Source organism: Salvelinus sp. IW2-2015, linkage group LG34 (genome assembly GCF_002910315.2).
Source record: "Salvelinus sp. IW2-2015 linkage group LG34, ASM291031v2, whole genome shotgun sequence".
Lineage (NCBI taxonomy): Eukaryota > Metazoa > Chordata > Actinopteri > Salmoniformes > Salmonidae > Salvelinus > Salvelinus sp. IW2-2015.
In genome coordinates this window covers 2,223,056-2,242,787 of record NC_036873.1, presented here as the reverse complement: position 1 = coordinate 2,242,787, position 19,732 = coordinate 2,223,056, and the positions used below count along the sequence as shown (strand labels likewise).

The 19,732-nt window shown below is 42.5% G+C and overlaps 1 protein-coding gene across 1 annotated transcript in view; it reads left to right on the top strand.

The window, feature by feature from the left end:
• LOC111958308 (uncharacterized) overlaps positions 1 to 19,732 on the top strand; it is a 148,861-nt gene that overhangs the window by 114,839 nt on the left and 14,290 nt on the right. Inside the window, 5 exon segments of the mRNA XM_070437149.1 lie at positions 2,440 to 3,603; positions 5,976 to 6,134; positions 6,424 to 6,535; positions 6,762 to 7,638; positions 8,496 to 8,583. Coding sequence (XP_070293250.1) covers positions 2,440 to 3,603; positions 5,976 to 6,134; positions 6,424 to 6,535; positions 6,762 to 7,638; positions 8,496 to 8,583 — 2,400 coding nt within the window.

Genomic DNA, 19,732 nt, shown 5'->3' with positions numbered 1-19,732 from the left:
TTACAAGTACATCCTTATTTATCTGCCACAGGGGAGCTTGTGAGTGGGCCTGTGGCGGTCACGRAATTTCATCAGCCAGTGATTGTCAAGCAAATAACTGTCGGCCTCCGGTAATTGACGTTAATGAACATAAACACGTTCAGCATCTTCTGGCTTCCACACAAAGCCTACAAGCCACTGATGCAGACCTTTGGAACATCTACATTTTAAAAAGTMTAATAAATCYATGTAATATAGCCTACACCTTCACAATAAATCTATTTATTTTAGACAGGTCTAAAGAAGCATGATATGAAGGAAATGTAGTCTATTTTAGAAGAACAGAATAGCATACTCTGAGGTGTCCTGATCTGGCTATGCCAAATGGCTGTGGGCTACACTAGTTCATTTAGCAGACAAGATTTGCTTAGAATTCCGTGGCATCATTTTATAGTATGAACAATACAATTGAACAAAGCTGACTAAAATAGAAAGAATATTTTCTCCAAACGATTTGAGGGAGTGCGCACATGCGGCTATTCTGTGCTGAGTGGTTAACAAATAAATAAGTTATTAATATAACTTTAGTTGTTCTACAAACATTGGGCTATATGTTTTGATTTGTAATACATTGTAAGGCTGCATGATGCGACGCTAATGATTTATTTTTAAAGTCGCTTAAAGGCAYGAGCTCTGCTTAGTTTTTTGCGCAGTACACACTTTATCAGTCTCTCATTCACAGTTTGACAAGCACTTGATAATGCCTCGAATTTCACGGCAGCATCCCCTTTGTGTGGCCATAATGCACCATTTTTAAACAATCCATTCTGTGCGAGAAGTAAATATTCCAAACATATTCTGGGGCAGTTGTGGGATGCGATAGATTCCAAATTAATACAACCACTAGCATCAAAAAAACTTTTTTATACAATGTGGCTGACGCAACAGCTTTAAATGTTGATAAACTATTAGGCTATTTCTTCACATGATAAGCGCAGCAATGCGCACACTGCAGCAGGCTATAAGCACRAATGTTCCATTAGCGGGAAAACACCATTATCAAAAGTGAACGCAAATGCGATAATGCTTTTATTATAAAGGTGCATTTTTATGGTGAAAAYGATCTTCCCCAAACTTGAAACTCACACGCTGCTTATGTATGCCAGTTAGGCTCTACACCCCTTGTAAAGCAGATTAATGAGTTTAATTTTATGGCCACACAAAGGGGATGCTGCAGCCTAGGGCTAGCTCTGCCACTAGAGATTCTGGGTTCGAGTCCAGGCTCTGTCGCAGCCGGCCGTGACCGGGAGACCYATGGGGCGGCGCACAATTGGCCTAGCGTTGTCCGGGTTAGGGAGGGTTTGGCCGGCAGGGATATCCTTGTCTCATCGCGCACTAACGACTCCTCTGGGGCRGGCCGGGCGCAGTGCACGCTGACACGGTCGCCAGGTGTACGGTGTTTTTCTCCGACACATTGGTGCAGCTGGCTTCTGGGTTGGATGGGCATTGTGTCAAGAAGCAGTGCGGCTTGGTTGGGTTGTGTTTCGGAGGACGCATGGCTCTCGACCTTCGCCTCTCCCGAGTCCGTACGGAAGTTGCAGCGATGAGACAAGACTGTAACTATTACCAATTGGATACCACAAAAAAAGGGTGAAAAATAAATAAAAAATAGTTTAAAAAGACATGATSTGATATTTCCGTCTTTTTATTTTTTGTAAATTAGCATTMATTTCTAAAAATCTATTTTTGCTTTGTCATTAWRGGTCTATTGTGTGTAGGTTGATGAGGGAATCATGTTTAATCAATTTTAGAATAAGGCTGTAACCTAACAAAATGTGKAAAAAGTCAAAGGGTCTGAATACTTTCCAAAGGCACTGTATGTGTGAAATGTGTTTTGATTTATAATGGACCATTATCATGCACCTGTCTCAACAGGGGCAGCTGAAAAAATACATGTCATCTATGCACTTAAATAGCGACTGGAGGACGCTTTTCCCATGATTAATTTTCATGCCAGCCAGGTAGATTATACTCCTGTTGTAAAGATAAGCAATGTGCTTAATATTAGGAAACTTGAAGTAAATATAGTAGRCCTAGCCAATCGAAAGCTGATGGGATCCTCCTCTTTTTAATAGAGGCCATCGCTCTTTTTTTTCRCGCAATTGCATAGCCTATAGAATTGTTGCGCAACATGAGCTCATGGGCTCTCATGAAGTGTTTGATTAGATTTCCAATTTCATTTGCATTAATGTCAGAGTGATTAGACGGACAATAGAGTGCTGAGTACCAGGCAGTTAGCAAGTTTGGTATTCTACTAATGACCATCAGCAGCATCGGAGCTTGGAGAAGCCTATTTGACTGCCTTTGTGTCTCGTTACCACCGGTGTGGCGGTAATACGCTCACCGCAACAGYCCTACTTCCCTGTTATACAATTCAACAATCTCCTCTTTTTGTGTCAGTCTGCAGATGCAGAGGCTGCAGGTCCTGGGGTGAAGCAGGAGACGTCTGAAGGAGAGGAGGACCCACGGCACAGCAGAGACATCCAGACTGGATCGACTGGAGCGCCCCCTATAGCCACGGAAGACACCGCAACTGCCCCCGCGCCCCAGGCCAAGACTCGACGCAGCATCACGGAGGTCAGTGGAGCGCCGAACGCCGTCCTCAAGTCAGAGACCGACACAGAGACTTTAACTGTAACACACAGGCTCTTACACACAGGATCTGACCACAGATCAGACCCAGAGAGACTGGTCTGTCCTCCTGCTCCTGGCCAGAGGACGGTTCATTCCCGTGGTGATGGTGACACGTTAGACACCGGTGTTGATGATCTGTCTTGTTCTTACGCTACAGTGATGGACCCTGGCAACATGCCCTTTGGTTTAGAGACACAGACTGATCTGTCTAAAGGGGACTGGAACCAGTACAGTAGTAGTGTATACTCTGAAGGGTGCCTAGATAAGAAAGGRGAGGTTATAGTGGTAGATGAGGKGATTGTGAAAGTGGAGGGCGACGCTCCTCCCACATGGAATGCAGATAGTCACCAAGGAGATGGACACTCACAGGGCAGAGGTTTCTTAGATTACAGGGGAAGCTTAGAGACAAATACAAATATTGTGACCCACTCCCCTGTACACAGGTTCTGGGATCGCGACCCAGTGTCAACGTCGACGGCATCTTCTGATTCACATGGCCGTGTACTTTTTGATCAGGTATTGAATTCAAACGAGAAGGCTAGAGCCCAGGCTCAGGGAGGGGGAGACACATCAGGCAATAGTAAAGCGAAACGGTTCCCCTGCATGTTCTGTAACAAAGGTTTCAGCTGCCCCCAGAAGGTTGAGGTCCACCAGAGGGTCCACACAGGGGTGAAACCCTTCAGCTGTACCCAATGTCATATGTGCTTTGCCCAGGCTGGCAACCTGAAGAGGCACCAGAGGGTCCACACAGGGGAGAAACCTTTCAGCTGCCCCCAGTGTGAGAAGAGGTTCTCCCGCCAACACCAGCTGAAGATGCACCTGAAGGTCCACACGGGAGAGAGGCTGTTTGCCTGTACTCACTGCGGGAAGAGGTTCTCAGAGAGGAGCTACCTCAGGATACACCAGCAGAAAAAACATTCCACTATAACATAGAAAGTAATCGTTCCACTCAATAGCAATTGACGTTTAGATCAAGCCCTGCAGTAAAGACATATGAATTKTCAGTGTTGTCAGCATAAAAGATCCACAGATGCATTTGGAATAACGAGAGTAACAGATTTGACTTTAGAATATTCCTGGGTAGAATATTGCATCCAGACATTGTGTGATATAAGGCATATATACTGAACAAAAATATAAACGCAACATGTAAAGTGTTGGTCCCATGTTTCATGAGCTGAAATAAAAGATCCCAGAAAAGTTCCATACGCACAAAAATCTTATTTCTCTCAGATTTAGTTAGTGAACATTCCTCCTTTGCCAAGATAATCCATCCACTTGGCAGGTATGGCAAGCGGTCACTACTGTAAATAAGAATTTGTTCTTAACTGACTTGCCTAGTTAAATAAATAAAATCAAGAAGCTGATTTAAACGGCATGAKCATTACAAATGTGCACCKTGTGCTGGGGACAATAAAAGGCCACTCTAAAATGTGCAGTTTTGTCACACAACACAATGCCACAGATGTCTCAAGTTGAGGGAGCGTGCATTTGCCATGCTGACTGCAGGAATGTCCACCAGAACTGTTGCTAGAGAATCAAATGTTAATTTCTCTACCATAAGCTGTCTCGAACGTCATTTTAGAGAATTTGACAGTACAACTGGCCTCACAACCACAGACCATGTATTACCATGCCAGCCCAGGACCTCCACATCTGGCTAATTAATCTGCGGGATCGTCTGAGACCAGCCATCCGGAAAGCTGATGAAACTGAGTATTTCTGTCTGTAATAAAGCCCTTTTGTTGGGAAAAACTCATTCTGACTGTCTGGGCCTGGCTYCCCTGGCACCCCATTCATTTGAAATCCATAGATTARGGCGTAATGCATTTATTTCAATAGGCTGATTTCCTTATGTGAACTGTAACTCRGTGAAATAGTTGCATGGTGCGWTTTTTATTTATTTGTTCAGTTTATAAGCATAAAACGTCTGTTACACATTGTGTTTGTACTGTGTAGCCTATAAGATGTTCACAATGCCTGTTTCATTACTTCCATTCAACTACAGAATTTTTTTTGCTTAATTTTTTTCCCCAATACACTTTTAATGAGAAAATGTATGCAGTTTATCAAGTTCATGCAGATTTTTGGTTGAGACGTGTATTTGTGATTTTCATATGGATGGTTAATAAACACAACATGGGACTTTTCATTCTAAAAGTTTCATTGAGACTCTCTTCAGTATACATCACATCTGATCTCACCCTATTTTKCATACACCCGACAGCTCAACGTCAACAGTGAAGAGGCGACTCCGGGATGCTGGCCTTCTAGGCAGAGTTGCAAAGAAAAAGCCATATCTCAGACTGGCCAATAAAAATAAAATATTTAAGATGGGCAAAAGAACACAGTCACTGGACAGAGGAACTCTGCCTAGAAGGCCAGCATCCCGAAGTCGCCTCTTCACTGTTGACATTGAGACTGGTGTTTTGCGGGTACTATTTAATGAAGCTGCCAGTTGAGGACTTGTGAGGCGTCTGTTTCTAAAACTATACACTAATGTACTTGTCCTCTTGCTCGGTTGTTTACCGGGGCCTCCCACTTCTCTTTCTATTCTGGTTAGAGACTGTTTGCGCTGTTCTGTGAAGGGAGTAGTACACAGCGCTGTATGAGATCTTTAGTTTTTTGGCAATTATTCGCATGGAATAGCCTTCATTTCTCAGAACAAGAATAGACTGACGAGTTTCAAWGAAGGTACTTTGTTTCTGGCCATTTTGAGCCTGTAATCRAACCCACAAATGCTGATGYTCCAGATACTCAACTAGTCTAAAGAMGGCCAGTTTTATTGCTTCTTTAATCAKYAAAACAGTTTTCAGTTGKGCTAACAATTGCAAAAGGGTTTTCTAATGGTCAATTACTCTTTTAAAATGATAAACTTGRATTAGCTAACACAACTTGCCATTGGAACACAGGAGTGATGGTTGCTGAAAATGGGCCTCTGTACGCCTATGTAGATATTCCATAAAAAATCTGCCGTTTCCAGCTGCAATAGTAATTTACTACATTAATGTCTACACTGTATTTCTGATAAATTTGTGGTTATTTTAATGGACAAAAAATKTGCTTTATTTTCAAAAACAAGGACATTTCTAAGTGACCCCAAACTTTTGAACGGTAGTGTATTTATGTCCACCATGATGGGTTTAACAACAATTAAGTCATTCTGTAACTACAGTATAGGACTCAAACGTAGTGATGATGGGTAAACACGATGTTGAAAGTGTGTTTATTATCTGTGTGTATACGTACCTGRGGGAGTGTATGTCTGTGTAATCTGTATCACCTGTCTCTTCCATGAGTAGGAGGGTCCAGAGGTGCTGCTGGTGAAGGAGGAGGGTTGTGAGGAGGGTCTGGGGAACCCTGAGGGGACCATGGTCATGGAGGACAACCAGACTRCACCTCCTCCTGAACCCACAGAGGAACCAGCTGGSCAGCACAGGACCACACACAGTCTCACTGAGGTGAGCCCACWGTAAACTACTGTCTGTATGGTATTAGGTCAGGGTCTGTATCCTCAAAGCYTCTCAGAGTAGGAGTGCTGATCTAGGATCAGTTTAGCYTTTTAAATCATAATGAATAAGATTATATGGAAAGATATTAGATCGGCATTTTTGCATWGTATAAAATCTACTAACATGTTTGCATAGTACTCATAGCAATCCCTCATTGCCCAATCAGAAGATGCTCCATAGCAGGGTGCTCATATCAGATTTCTTGATCCAATATCCTCTCACTCTGTATCTCTTACAGTCAGTAGACATGGAGGATGGGAAGCCTGATCTGCTGCTGGTCAAAGAGGAGACAATAGAAGACGGATCAGAGAGCATTGATCGGCTGAGTGGATTAAAGATGGGGGAGCAAGGTAAGAGAGAAATACATACAGCCTACATACAGTAATAGATCTTCAATGGGAATAGTGATGCGCCTGGCTATTATTATTTCTACGTTCATAAAATGAAATCAAAACAGTTTATGTTTACATACAAAAACAYATATTATAATGTATGAACTTGACCAGGTAATTGACCCCCCCAAAATAGTTTTCTCTGCCATGTTTGTAAAGTCGATTTTGTAACCTCTTCCTGCAGGTGGTTGGCTGGAGGCTAACAGAGACTGGGCGGCCATCTTGCATTCCCAGACCCAGACGGGTGCAGCCAAGGGCCCCGGGGACGACAACATTACTGAGCAAGACAGGACCAGCGGCGAYATAGTGGAGGTCAGTGGATGGGACAGCGTCCTCAACTCTGGGCTGGGGAACAACACTCTTAGCCACAACCAGAAACAGACAGTGGAACACAAAACAACAACTGAACTTAGTCTCCACGACAACAGACTGGCTGAGACCAGGGCGAGGCGTAGATTAGGTCTGCATGGACGGGGTGGTGTTGGTATGAGGCGGGAGAGAACAGCCACAGACTCGTTTAGCGATGCTCCGTCCTGCTCCTATAGTTGTGATTCAGAGAGACTGATGGCGCCTCAGGTTAACCCCCTAACAGATGCTGCCTTCAGCCTGCCTTCTATAGGATCTATCAACTGGAACATGGACCCTGCGACAACACAGACATTCCCTGGCATTCGTCCTCCTCACACTCTCCTGATGTTAAACCAGACCTCAGACAATGCCAGTGCCTCAATACTAAATGGCTACACAAGCCTATTGACAAATGACAGTAGTAGTAACGCTATCAGTAGATCCGGTGGCAAAGAGAAGCGCTTCCCGTGTTCATTCTGTGGGAAAGCCTTCAATTTCCCCAAACAGATGGAGATCCACCAGAGGATGCACACAGGGGAGAAACCTTTTGGCTGCCACCTGTGTGAGAAAAGGTTCTCCCACCAGCACCACCTGAAGAGGCACAAGAGGGTCCACACAGGGGAGAAACCCTACAGCTGCCCCCAGTGTGAGAAGAGGTTCTCCCGCCAGGACCAGCTGAAGATGCACCTGAAGGTCCACACTGGAGAGCACCTGTAACCACTGCGAGAAGAGGTTCTCAGAGAGGAGCTACCTCAGGATGCACCAGCAGAAAATGCACATATATAGTGACATGTAATGTAGTACTAGTTAGTTTGTAATTCATTCTGCTGGTTTAGGATGTAGTAGGGAAGTGGATGAGGTGAACTGAGGAAAGAATGAGTATGATGATATGCTGATGGTGTCTGTAAAAATGCTTCACTGATGAAAAGTGACAACTATGTCTTGTAGGGTGATGCTGGTGTTTTATAATGAGGAAATGATAGTGCCTTAATTCATGTTTACTTCACATGAAGATGTGTGTAATGTTGAATCTTTTCCAAAGTATTCTAAAATACATTTTATCAAAGCGAGGGTACCAGATTTACAGAAAGGGTGTTACCATAGTGAGAAAAGTTATTGTACTTGTCACGTATCATTTTGTGCAATAAACATACTGTACTTCACGTTATGTGAGTGTTTGACCATTTTATTGAAATTAAATACAAAATKTACTCTGCTGACCCCCTTGTTTTTTTTGTATCATTGCGTGGACTTCCCTTATCTCAGTCGAACCAAAATGTATTTAATTCTGGAATCATCACATATATGGAAATGTTTTTATAATACTCTCCAATCGCTCTATATTGTTAGGTACTTGAATCAGTGTCAGAGATGGGCTTGACTGGTTATCATTTTTTAATGTCATGTTTCTGTGTGTACAGCAAAGAGTTTCTWATATAAACCTTTATACTTTTCTGTTCAATTTGTTATTACAGTCTGCAGGCCATGAGGACCTGCTGATATCCGGTGTTGCTGGCGGGAGAGACTGGACCTCTAAATCGGCTTGTCACAAACCCTGGCCCCGGATCAGGACCCTGGATCAGAGCCGTCGCTCTTCCTTCCCGAGTCGGATCCGGGACAGAGACTCCACCACCACACAGAACACAACCAGTGGACAGGTGGACTGAACAACCTCAGTCCTGGTGGTCATCAGAGAGACAGAGGCTCCAGTCTGCAGCCCAGACCCTTCTCTTCACAGTCTCAGTGCAGGGATGGAGCAGGGCCTGGGGCTGATAGAGATAGACCCTCCTGTTCCTATGATACAAACACCACAGTATCCATGATGAACAGAGCAGGTCACCCTGGGCTTCAGCCTTAACAGAGAGTAGTGGGCGACACCCCGGGTGGTAGTCTATCAGGAAGSCTGTCTTCTCCTTCAGGGTCTCGTCTAATGCCTGGTGACTGGGTTCATAAAAGGTCTGGGTCTAGCCTTCCTCAGTTACCTCATGGTTACCCCACGAATACAGACATGGTCAGGATGGGCGTTCACCACGAGAGGTACCTARCCTATAACACAGCACACAGCACACAATCCCAACAACACCCAAACAATGGCTAGAGGTCAAGGAGGGAGCTTAAAGAGTAACCACCTGAGGGTGGTGGCTCCTGCTTCTACCTCCTCTGGTGTCATTGGGTCACAACGTGGGAGGCCGAGTATTAGGACGGAAGCCGACAAGCCGTACGCCTGCCCTAATTGTGGGACGCGCTTTGCTGAGGCAAACTATGTGAAGAGACACCAGACCGTTCACACCAAGGACAGGCCCTTCAAGTGCAAACTATGTTACAAGAGCTTCTCCTTCCTGACTAACCTTACCAGACATAGGAGTGTCCACAATGGGAAGAAATCGTAGCAGTGTGGCTTGAGATGTACACATGGGGTTATCTGGGAACCATTTTTTACCTGACATACTGAATTATAATTATCATGTGGTGTGTCTTGGAGTAAGAGTTTTTTTTGTTTTATTACTAAGCCCCTCAGTTGAGCATCTGGGTATGCTAACATTCTCAGATTATACAGATGTGTTGTTTGGTGTGCTGGCATAGCCAAAACACGGTCATTTTATTGAAATGTAACTATATCTCCCCTCTGAATTTGTTTTTTCCTATGTTCTATACCCTCTTTTTTATAATATATTTATAACACCCCCTAACATTATTGGGCATAATCAGGTTGTACCTGTTCCTTTATGTACTAAAACAATGTGATCAAATCTGTTAATAAATTAGGAACCATGTTGTCCTTTTGATACACTACATGACCAAAAGTATGTGGATACCTGCTCGTCCAACATCTCATTCCAAAATCATGGGCATTAATATGGATTTGGTCCCCCCTTTGCTGCTATAACAGTCTCCACTCTTCTGGGAAGGCTTTTCCGCTAGACATTTGAACATTGCTGCAGGGACTTGCTTCCATTCAGACAGGAGCATTCATGAGGTCGAGCACTGATGTTGGGTGATTGGGGCCGGCTCGCAGTCGGCATTCCAATTCATCCCAAAGGTGTTTGATGACGTTGAAATCAGGGCTCTGTGCAGGCCAGTCAAGTTCTTCCACACCGATCTCAACAAACTGTGTTTGTACACAGGGGCATTGACATGCTTAAACAGGAAAGGGCCTTCCCCAAACTGTTGCCACAAAGTTGGAAGCACAAAATCGTCTTGAATGTCATTGTATGCTGTAGCGTTAAGATTTCCCTTCACTGAAACTAAGAGGCCTAGCCCAAACCATGAAAAAAAGCCCTAGAAAATGATTCCTCCTCCACCAAACTTTACAGTTGGCACTATGCATTGGGGCAGGTAGCGTTCTCCTGGCATCCGCCAAACCCAGATTCATCCGTCGGACTGCCAGATGTTGAAGCGTGATTCATCACGCCAAGGAACGAGTTTCAATGGCGGCGAGCCTTATACCATTCCAGCTTGGCATTGTGCATGGTAGTCTTAGGCTTCTGTGCGGCTGCTCGGTCATGGAAACCCATTTCATGAAGAAGCGGAGAAACCGTTCTTGTGCTGACGTTGCTTCCAGAGGCAGTTTGGAACTCGGTAGGGAGTGTTGCAACTGTGGACAGACAATTTTTACGCACTTCAGCACTCGATGGTCCCGTTCTGTGAGCTTGTGTGGCCTACCACTTCGCGGCTGAGTCGGTGTTGCTCATAGACATCTCCACCTCACAATAACTGCACTTAGAGTTGACAAACTGACTTGTTGGAAAGGTGGCATCCTATGACGGTGCCACGTTGAAGGTCACTGAGCTCTTCAGTAAGGCCATTCTACGGCCAATGTTTGTCTATGGCTGTGTGCTCGATTTTATACACCTGTCAGCAACGGGTGTGGCTGAAATAGATGATAATTTGAAGGGATGTCCACATACTTTTGTGTATATATAGTGTATTTTGACTTTTTACTTACCTGTTTGTTATATATATAAACTGGGTGGTTTGTTATATATATAAACTGGATGGTTCGAGCCCTGAATGCTGATTGACTGACAGCCGTGGTATATCAGACCATATACCACGGTTATGACAAAGCATTTATTTTTACTGCTCTAATTACGTTGGTAACCAGTTTATAATAGCAATAATGCACCTTGGAGGTTTGTGGTATATGGCCAATATACCACGGCTAAGGACTGTATCCAGGCACTCCACATTGTGTCATGCATAAGAACAGCTTTTATGTTGCGTTTGTAACCAATAGGGAATTTACCACATACGACTGGGAAAAATCCACTTGAACTGCTAACTACTGGAATTACTAGTAACTGAGCTCCCACTTCTCCCACATGCTGACCTCTGACATTACCTACTAAGGAAATTACCTCGATAATAGCATTCTGGGCTGGTAAATGCAACAACAAAACATTATTTATAAAAAGCAATCTATTAATATGGGTTTTCAACACAAAAATTAGTTTACAAGCATGATAGCTGTACTTTTAGTTTATAGTTTACGCATGCTTGGCATTAGCCAATCTGCCTTTTTCAACAAGTTCAAAGCACGTGAATGCATCCAACTTGTCACGTCCTGACCATAGTTCTTATGTGTTTTGCTTGTTTTAGTGTTGGTCAGGATGTGAGCTGGGTGGGCATTCTATGTTGTGTGTCTAGTTTGTCTGTTTCTATGTTTGGCCTAATATGGTTCTCAATCAGAGGCAGATGTTTTGTGTTGTCTCTGATTGGGAATCATATATAGGTGGCTTGTTTTGTGTTGGGATTTTGTGGGTGGTTGTTTCCTGTCTCTGTGTTTTCTCTGCACCAGATAGGGCTGTATCGGTAAGCCACTTTTGTTATTTTGTAAGTGTTCACAGTTTCGTCTTGTTTATTAAAATCATGTTGAGCACGAGCTACGCTGCGTCTTGGTCCGATCCCTGTTACACAAGGCTTCCGTTACACAACTGGTATTTACGACTTCACAACTGGTAAATTCCCACTTCCCACTTAGTTATGAACGAAGAATTATCCGTGGTATATTGACCATATATTAATTCAAATTGGCCTTAGCTTCCTTCGATCTAAGCCAACCGTCTCAGCAATTTTTTTAGGTAATTTACTGTATTCTTTCCACCACTGGAAATGACCACCAGCACAGAGTAGGGTCTTTAGAATGTGTACAAAACATTAAGAACACCTTCCTAATGTTGAGTTGCACCCCCACCCCCCTTTGCTTTCAGAACAGTCCCAATTTGTCAGGGCATGGAATGTACAAGGTGTAGAAAGTGTTCCACGGGGATGCTGGCCTATGTTGACTCCAACACAGGCCACCCTTTGGGTGGTGCGCTATTCTTGATATACATGGGAAACTGGAACCTACTACCATACCCTGTTCAAAGGAACTTAAAACTTTTGTCTTGAATGGCACACATACACAATCCATGTCTCAATTGTCTCAATACTTAAAAGTCCTTCTTTAACCTGTCTCCTTCCCTTCATCTACACTGATTGAAGTGGATTTAAGAAGTGACATCAGCAAGGGATCATAGCTTTCACCTGGATTCACCTGGTCAGTCTATGTTATATACACTCAGTCATGTACACTCAGTGTATATATATATGGTGCTATTTAATGGAGGTCTCTAGTCTAAATCCTCAGCAACCCTTTCTACTCCACCCACTCCAAAGCCCCCAATACAATACACTGTAGGCCTATGAATTACATTAGTATGCCCAACGCCACTTTTGCATTGGCACATAGAATCGTTTTCTTCTCTATAAGCCAACATGTAATGTATAGACCTACAGTGTATTGCATTGGGGGCTATGGAGTGGGTGGAGTAGAAAGTGTTGCTGAGTATTTAGACCAGAGTCCCCCATTAAATAACACTGTATATATAGATTCTACAGACCCTGCTGAGTAATCCCAACCCCACTTTTACGTCGGCACCTAGAATAGTTCTCTCTATAAGCCAATATGTATTTTACAATATATTGTATCGGGGGAATTTATTTGACCCTGGAACATATTTTAAAACCCACATTTAATGCAAATGTCACTTAAATATGAAAAAATATAAATCATTCATGTTTAGACAATCATGTTTCATATATCATGAAAAAATAAAAGGTCATTACACATCTACTATTACATGGGGGACTTTTATTTGACAATTTTCCGAATTTCTGTGACCCGGAAGTACTTATTTAATTTTACACACGAGACTGCTGAGCATCACGGCAGCAACTGCAGCTTTGCATAGTGCATAAAAAATGTAATTACATGGGGGAAAATCTTAACTAAAGATATTTACCTCTTTAAATAAGATAAAGATTCTTATAAGGTCGAGCACATTGAAAAAATGGTTGGAGCTTAAGTAAATTAATGTGAAGAACATAATAGCCTACTGGTAAGAAATGTAAATGACAATATAGAAAAATAAATCATTATTTTGATGGTATGATTCTTGTTAATTTACTGGTGCGATTGTTCAAGGATGCAATTTTGAAATGTAACGTTTAAAAAAAAAAGTCTTACTGTACAAATTGCACTGTAAAATAAAAACTATGTCCATAAAAGCAGGGTCCAGTCTATTCACTAGATACTTTAACCTCCGTGACAACCGTTGATAGGCTATAGGCATGATTGGGGTTAAACTAACCTATAGCAGCATCAACTTACTAGGGTACTGACTCAAATTTTTTTTAAATAAATTTGTTGTCTAGCCAAAATGCTTGACCTGATGCATGTTTTGACACATAAGGCTGGCCTTGGGCTGATTTAAATGTAAAGTCTGCAGCCTGCTCATCATCAATAGGATAATGTAGGAAATGTACAGGTATGCCAGTCAGTTAACACCCCATCTACTGGTCACATTGTTTCCATTGTTTATTTGAAGCAGTTAGCTTCTTACACTAGTAGGAATTCTGCGCCTAAATTATAGTGCAAGTCTGGTATGGAATGGTGTTTTATTTCACACTGGTATCAAACAAAGACTAAGCTAAATGAGTTAATTTATTGTTTTGTTATTTTGACATAGTCCTGAATTAGTCAGTCAGCAGTGTGCCAGTACAAAAGTGCAGATCTATGACTTAGACTCAACCAACATGCGTTCACTGATCTAATAGCCTGTTTTGCATGTTATTTTGGCATTAATAACGGTCACATATCAGTTTGCAAACAATGAAAACAATATATATATAATTTAGTTGGTACTCATCCCGGATCCGGGAGCACCCCCCACAGTAAAAAAGCTGACTAGCATAGCCTAGCATAGCGTCACAAGTAAATACAAGCATCTAAATATCATTAAATCACAAGTCCAAGACACCAGATGAAAGATACAGATCTTGTGAATCCAGCCATCATTTCAGATTTTTAAAATGTTTTACAGGGAAGACACAATATGTAAATCTATTAGCTAACCACGTTAGCTCCACCATTTTTTTCCTGCATCAGTAGCTATCACTAATTCGACTAAATAAAGATATATATAGCCACTAACCAAGAAACAACTTCATAAGATGACAGTCTGATAACATATTTATGGTATAGGATATTTTCTTTTAGAAAAATGTGCATTTTTCAGGTATAAATCACAGTTGTACATTGCAGCTACAATCTGAAATAGCGTTGGAAGCAGCCGGAATAATTACAGAGACCGACGTCAATTACCAAACTACTCATCCTAAAACATTTCAGAAAAATACACAGCCTACAGCAATCGAAAGACACAGATCTTGTGAATCCAGACAATATTTCAGATTTTCTAAGTGTTTTACAGCGAAAACACAATATATCGTTATATTAGCATACCACATGAGCTAACATCACCCCAGCATGAAATCAAGGCAAAGGGGGCGATAACGTTATCGCCACCAAAATATATTAATTTTTTCACTAACCTTCTCAGAATTCTTCAGATGACAGTCCTGTAACATCATATTACATAATGCATATAGAGTTTGTTCGAAAATGTGCATATTTAGCATCAAAAATCTTGGTTATGCAATGTAATCTGTCAAAACATGGCATGCATTTGGGCCGGCGCCATCTTGGAAAGGCACCTATGATTACGATTATTTATCGATTAGATTGACTAAAAAAATACAGGTTGGACAGCTAATGAAAGATGCATTGGTTATTAATGCAACCGCTGATTTAGATTTTTAAAATTAACGTTACAAGACATACATTGTGAGTTACAGCCAGACTAGTGCCGCAAAAAATGGCCGACAACTGCGTTTAAATTTTTCCACATAAATACGGAATAAAATCATAAATAACTCTTACTTTTGGACGAGCTTCCATCAGTATCTTGGGCAATGTGTCCTTTGTCCAAAAGTATCGTTGCTTTGTTGTAAAACGACCTCCTCAACTTCAGAACTAGCAGCTAACGATAGCTTCACGGCACACACATGCCCAAATCGTCAAACGCAATACTAAGGAAATTCAGAAAAATAGCAATATACTCGCATGAACTGATATAAATCGGTTTCAAATAACTTCGTTATGATGTTTCTAACACCTATATCGAACTAAATCACAGACGGATAGATCTTTGATCAATAACGAGAGCTTTTGAGCATGCGATTCTGATGTCCTCCCTTGCGTCCTGGCGAGCGTCAAAAGGAAGGGTCATCTCACTCCACTCCCTTTTATAAACTCTGACAAACACGTAGAGACACCATTCCACTTCTCATTGGTTACTGACATCCAGGGGAAGGCGGGTGCAGTTCATGTCAAGCCATAGGGCACACACAGAGTTTTCAACTGATCCGAGATCAGAGACTATTTTTCAGAGCTTCGCATGTCCTGTCATGAGTTTCGCTCTAGAAAGAGTTCTGGTTCACCCACAGACATAATTCAAACGGTTTTAGAAACTAGAGATTGTTTTCTATCCAATAGTAATAATAATATGCATATTGTACGAGAATTGAGTATGAGGCAGTTTAATTTGGAGACGATAAATGCTAACGTTGAAACAGCACCCCCTATATTGAGAAAATCCCGCATACAAACGAGAACTCCCTTTTTTTGTTTTCTTGAGTTAGGGGACTCCAAAATGCAGGTGTTTCAGCCTAGCTCAGTGCTTTCTGTGGTGGGGCAAGCCAGCAAAAAATACGGAGCGTTGCGCCGTGATTGGCTCAGTGTTCTGTCACTCATGGGGACACTACATCACCGCCAAGTCTAAGGGTAGAGCTCGAAAATTCAAGCCTTTTGGGTGCTGCCATAGAGTTACATTAAAGTACCCATCCAAGAAGGCTCAAGGTCATTAGCCACATAAAATGTCAAATCACATATCTACAGTAGCTTTGGTTGGACTGATCATGTCAACATCATACTTTCAAACTCTTAGCTAGCAGTCATCATCATGAATCAAGTCGATAATCTACCGGCAAATCCTTTTTAATCCTTGTTATATGAAGAGAAATTATAGATATAACATATCGGTGCTCATCAGCCATTGGACATAAACATTTCACAACAAGTTGGAAATCGCAAATTCAACAATAAGTGGTTTGGAAGGAATCAGTGGCAAACTGCAAGCATTGCAAAGCAATCATTAGCCTGCTATTCAGTGGAGTGTCTGTGTGGTCCCAAGTCTAAGGTTAAGGGTATTTTTTCCTAGTTTAAAATGATAAACATTCAACATTGGTCATGCTGTCAGTGAAGCATGATTTGTGCCGCGCTCAAAACAACTTAACTCAGAAGTGCAAAATCTGACTTTAGTGAATTCAAGACAACAGGGAACTTGGAAAAACGAGCTACGACTGGGAAAATACGTTTAGAACTTTCATCCAACTCAGAATTCTAAATCGGGAACTCTGGCCTCTTTCTAGCGCTACGACCTGAAGATCACTGACGTCATCATGATTTTTTATCCCCTCAAGTTCCCAGTTGTTGAAAGCACCATAAATACAGAGAATGGCAGACTTTGATGACAAAGTTTGATGACAAAATTTGCCCACGGAGGACCGCCACGCCACCTTCCTGTTCAAGTGAGCACAGCACAACAAGGTGAGTCCAAAAATGTATTGTATGCTGCTGCATAAATGATCTAATATGTCAGGGAGATACAGTATGTATACTGCAGCTAAGAAAGTAATAATAAGTGTATGTTGTGTAGTAAATGGACCCCTCTGCTATTCGGAATCCAACTAATCCATCACGACTGGTCTATCGACGTCACCGCACGAGGAGAATAAAACAGACTTTCCTCTGTTGCAATGTCCTTCTAAGGCCCTTCTGCTAGCTTGCTATCCCCGGGCCTGCTAGCTGTCTGAATCGCCGTGTCTCCAGCCAGCCCAACCACTCACTGGACCCCTATGATCACTCGGCTATGCATGCCTCTCCCTAATATCAATATGCCTTGTCTATTACTGTCCTGGTTAGTGATTATTGTCTTATTTCACTGTAGAGCCTCTAGCCCTGCTCAATATGCCTTAACCAACCATTTAGTTCCACCTTCCACATATGCGGTGACATCACCTGGTTTAAACGTCTCTAGAAACAATATCTCTCTCATCATTACTCAATGCCTAGGTTTACCTCCAATGTACTCACATCCTACCATACCTTTGTCTGTACATTATGCCAGGAATCTATTCTATTTCGCACAGATACCTGCTCCTTTTACTCTCTGTTCCCTACAGGTCTAGACGACCAGTTCTTTAGCCTTTAGCCGTACCCTTATCCTACTCCTCCTCTGTTCCTCTGGTGATGTAGAGGTTATTCCAGGCCCTGCAGTGCCTAGCTCCACTCCTATTCCCCAGGTGCTCTCATTTGTTGACTTCTGTAACCGTAAAAGCCTTGGTTTCATGCATGTTAACATTAAAAGCCTCATCTCTAAGTTTGTTTTATTCACTGCTTTAGAACACTCTGCCAACCCGGATGTCCTAGCTGTGTCTGAATCCTGGCTTAGGAAGACCACCAAAAACCCTGAAATTTCCATCCCTAACTATAACATTTTCCGACAAGATAGAACTGCCAAAGGGGGCGGTGTTGCAATCTACTGCAGAGATAGCCTGTAGAGTTCTGTCATACTATCCAGGTCTGTATCCAAACAATTCGAGCTTCTACTTTTAAAAATCCACCTTTCCAGAAACAAGTCTCTCACCGTTGCCGCTTGCTATAGACCAGCCTCTGCCCCCAGCTGTGCCCTGGACACCATATGTGAATTGATTGCCCCCCATCTATCTTCAGAGCTCGTGCTGCTAGGTGACCCAAACTGGAACATGCTTAACACCCCGGCCATCCTACAATCTAAGCTTGATGCCCTCAATCTCACACAAATGATCAATGAACCCACCAGGTACAACCCCAAATCCATAAACACGGGCACCCTCATAGATATCATTCTAACTTGCCATCCAAATACACCTCTGCTGTTTTCAACCAAGATCTCAGCGATCACTGCCTCATTGCCTGCATCCGTAATGGGTCAGCGGTCAAACGACCTCCACTCATCACTGTCAAACGCTCCCTGAAACACTTCAGCGAGCAGGCCTTTCTAATCGACCTGGCCCGGGTATCCTGGAAGGATATTGAYMTCATCCCGTCAGTARAGGATGCCTGKTTATTTTTTTTWAATGCCTTCCTCACCATCTTAAATAAGCATGCCCCATTCAAGAAATTTAGAACCAGGAACAGATATAGCCCTTGGTTCTCTCCAGACCTGACTGCCCTTGACCAGCACAAAAACATCATGTGGGGTTCTGCATTAGCATCGAATAGCCCCTGTGATATGCAACTTTTCAAATAGTTATAGTTGAGTACATCCGTCCTAGCTCGCTCATTAATGTCTTAATTGATATTATGGATTAGCCTCTTATCCGCTTGTCGTCCCCTTATGCCATAGTTTGTACATCTCAATTGTCAGTAGAAACCACATTTGTTTACGCAAGTCAGCAATTTCAGCTTTGTTTTTTTTAAAGGCAGTAAATGAGGCTGAATTAGCTGTTTTGCTGCCAGACAAGGCTCAGCTGATAGCCAGATGTAGCAGTGGTAAGGTGTTGGGAGTTGGGACGGCTGTTGGGACAGCTTTATGTAGGCCCTAACAGTTTGTGGGCACCGTTTGTCACCGTTATAGTGCAATTATTGAATTGTTTAGTTTTGTGGGGTGTAGTGGCTTTGCTGGTACGCATCCCACATTTTTTTTATTGCCCCACCAAGATTTACCTGCTAAAATCGACACTGGCTGTTACCAAGCCTTTCTCATCTGGCCTTGGTGGACCTCATCTGTTTACTTGAAGGAAGAGGCTTGAAGAGAGGATTGGCTGTTTTGTATTCTAGGGACTCTAGTGAATAGACTGGAGCCCGGTTTTATGGACACGCTATAGATTGTTCTGCCTATACAGTGCAATATTTGATTTGATATTTGTATCGTATAGTGTCGATTGGCTCCATTTAAAGTAAATTGAAGTTATTTGTCAGGCAGGCCATATGCATTTTTTTGGGGCACTGATTTACATGTGTAAAAGGCGCAAATGGCTCATCATCATTAGGTTAAACTATATAGGTCGTTAACAGCAGGATTTCCCAAACTTGGTCCTGTCCCCCCCTGGGTGCACGTTTTGTTTTTTACCCTAACACTATACAGCTGATTCAAATAACCAACTCATTATCAAGCTTTTATTATTTGAATCAGCTGTGTAGTGCCAGGGCAAAAATCTAAAATGTACACCCAATGGGAGCTCCAGGACCGAGTTTGGGAAACTGGAAAACCCTGGTTTACAGGTATGCTAGTCCATAATTGTTTACATTGTGTCTTAAACTAATCTCACCTATAGGCCTACAGTGTATTGCATTGCAGTGAATGGAGTGGGTGGAGTAGA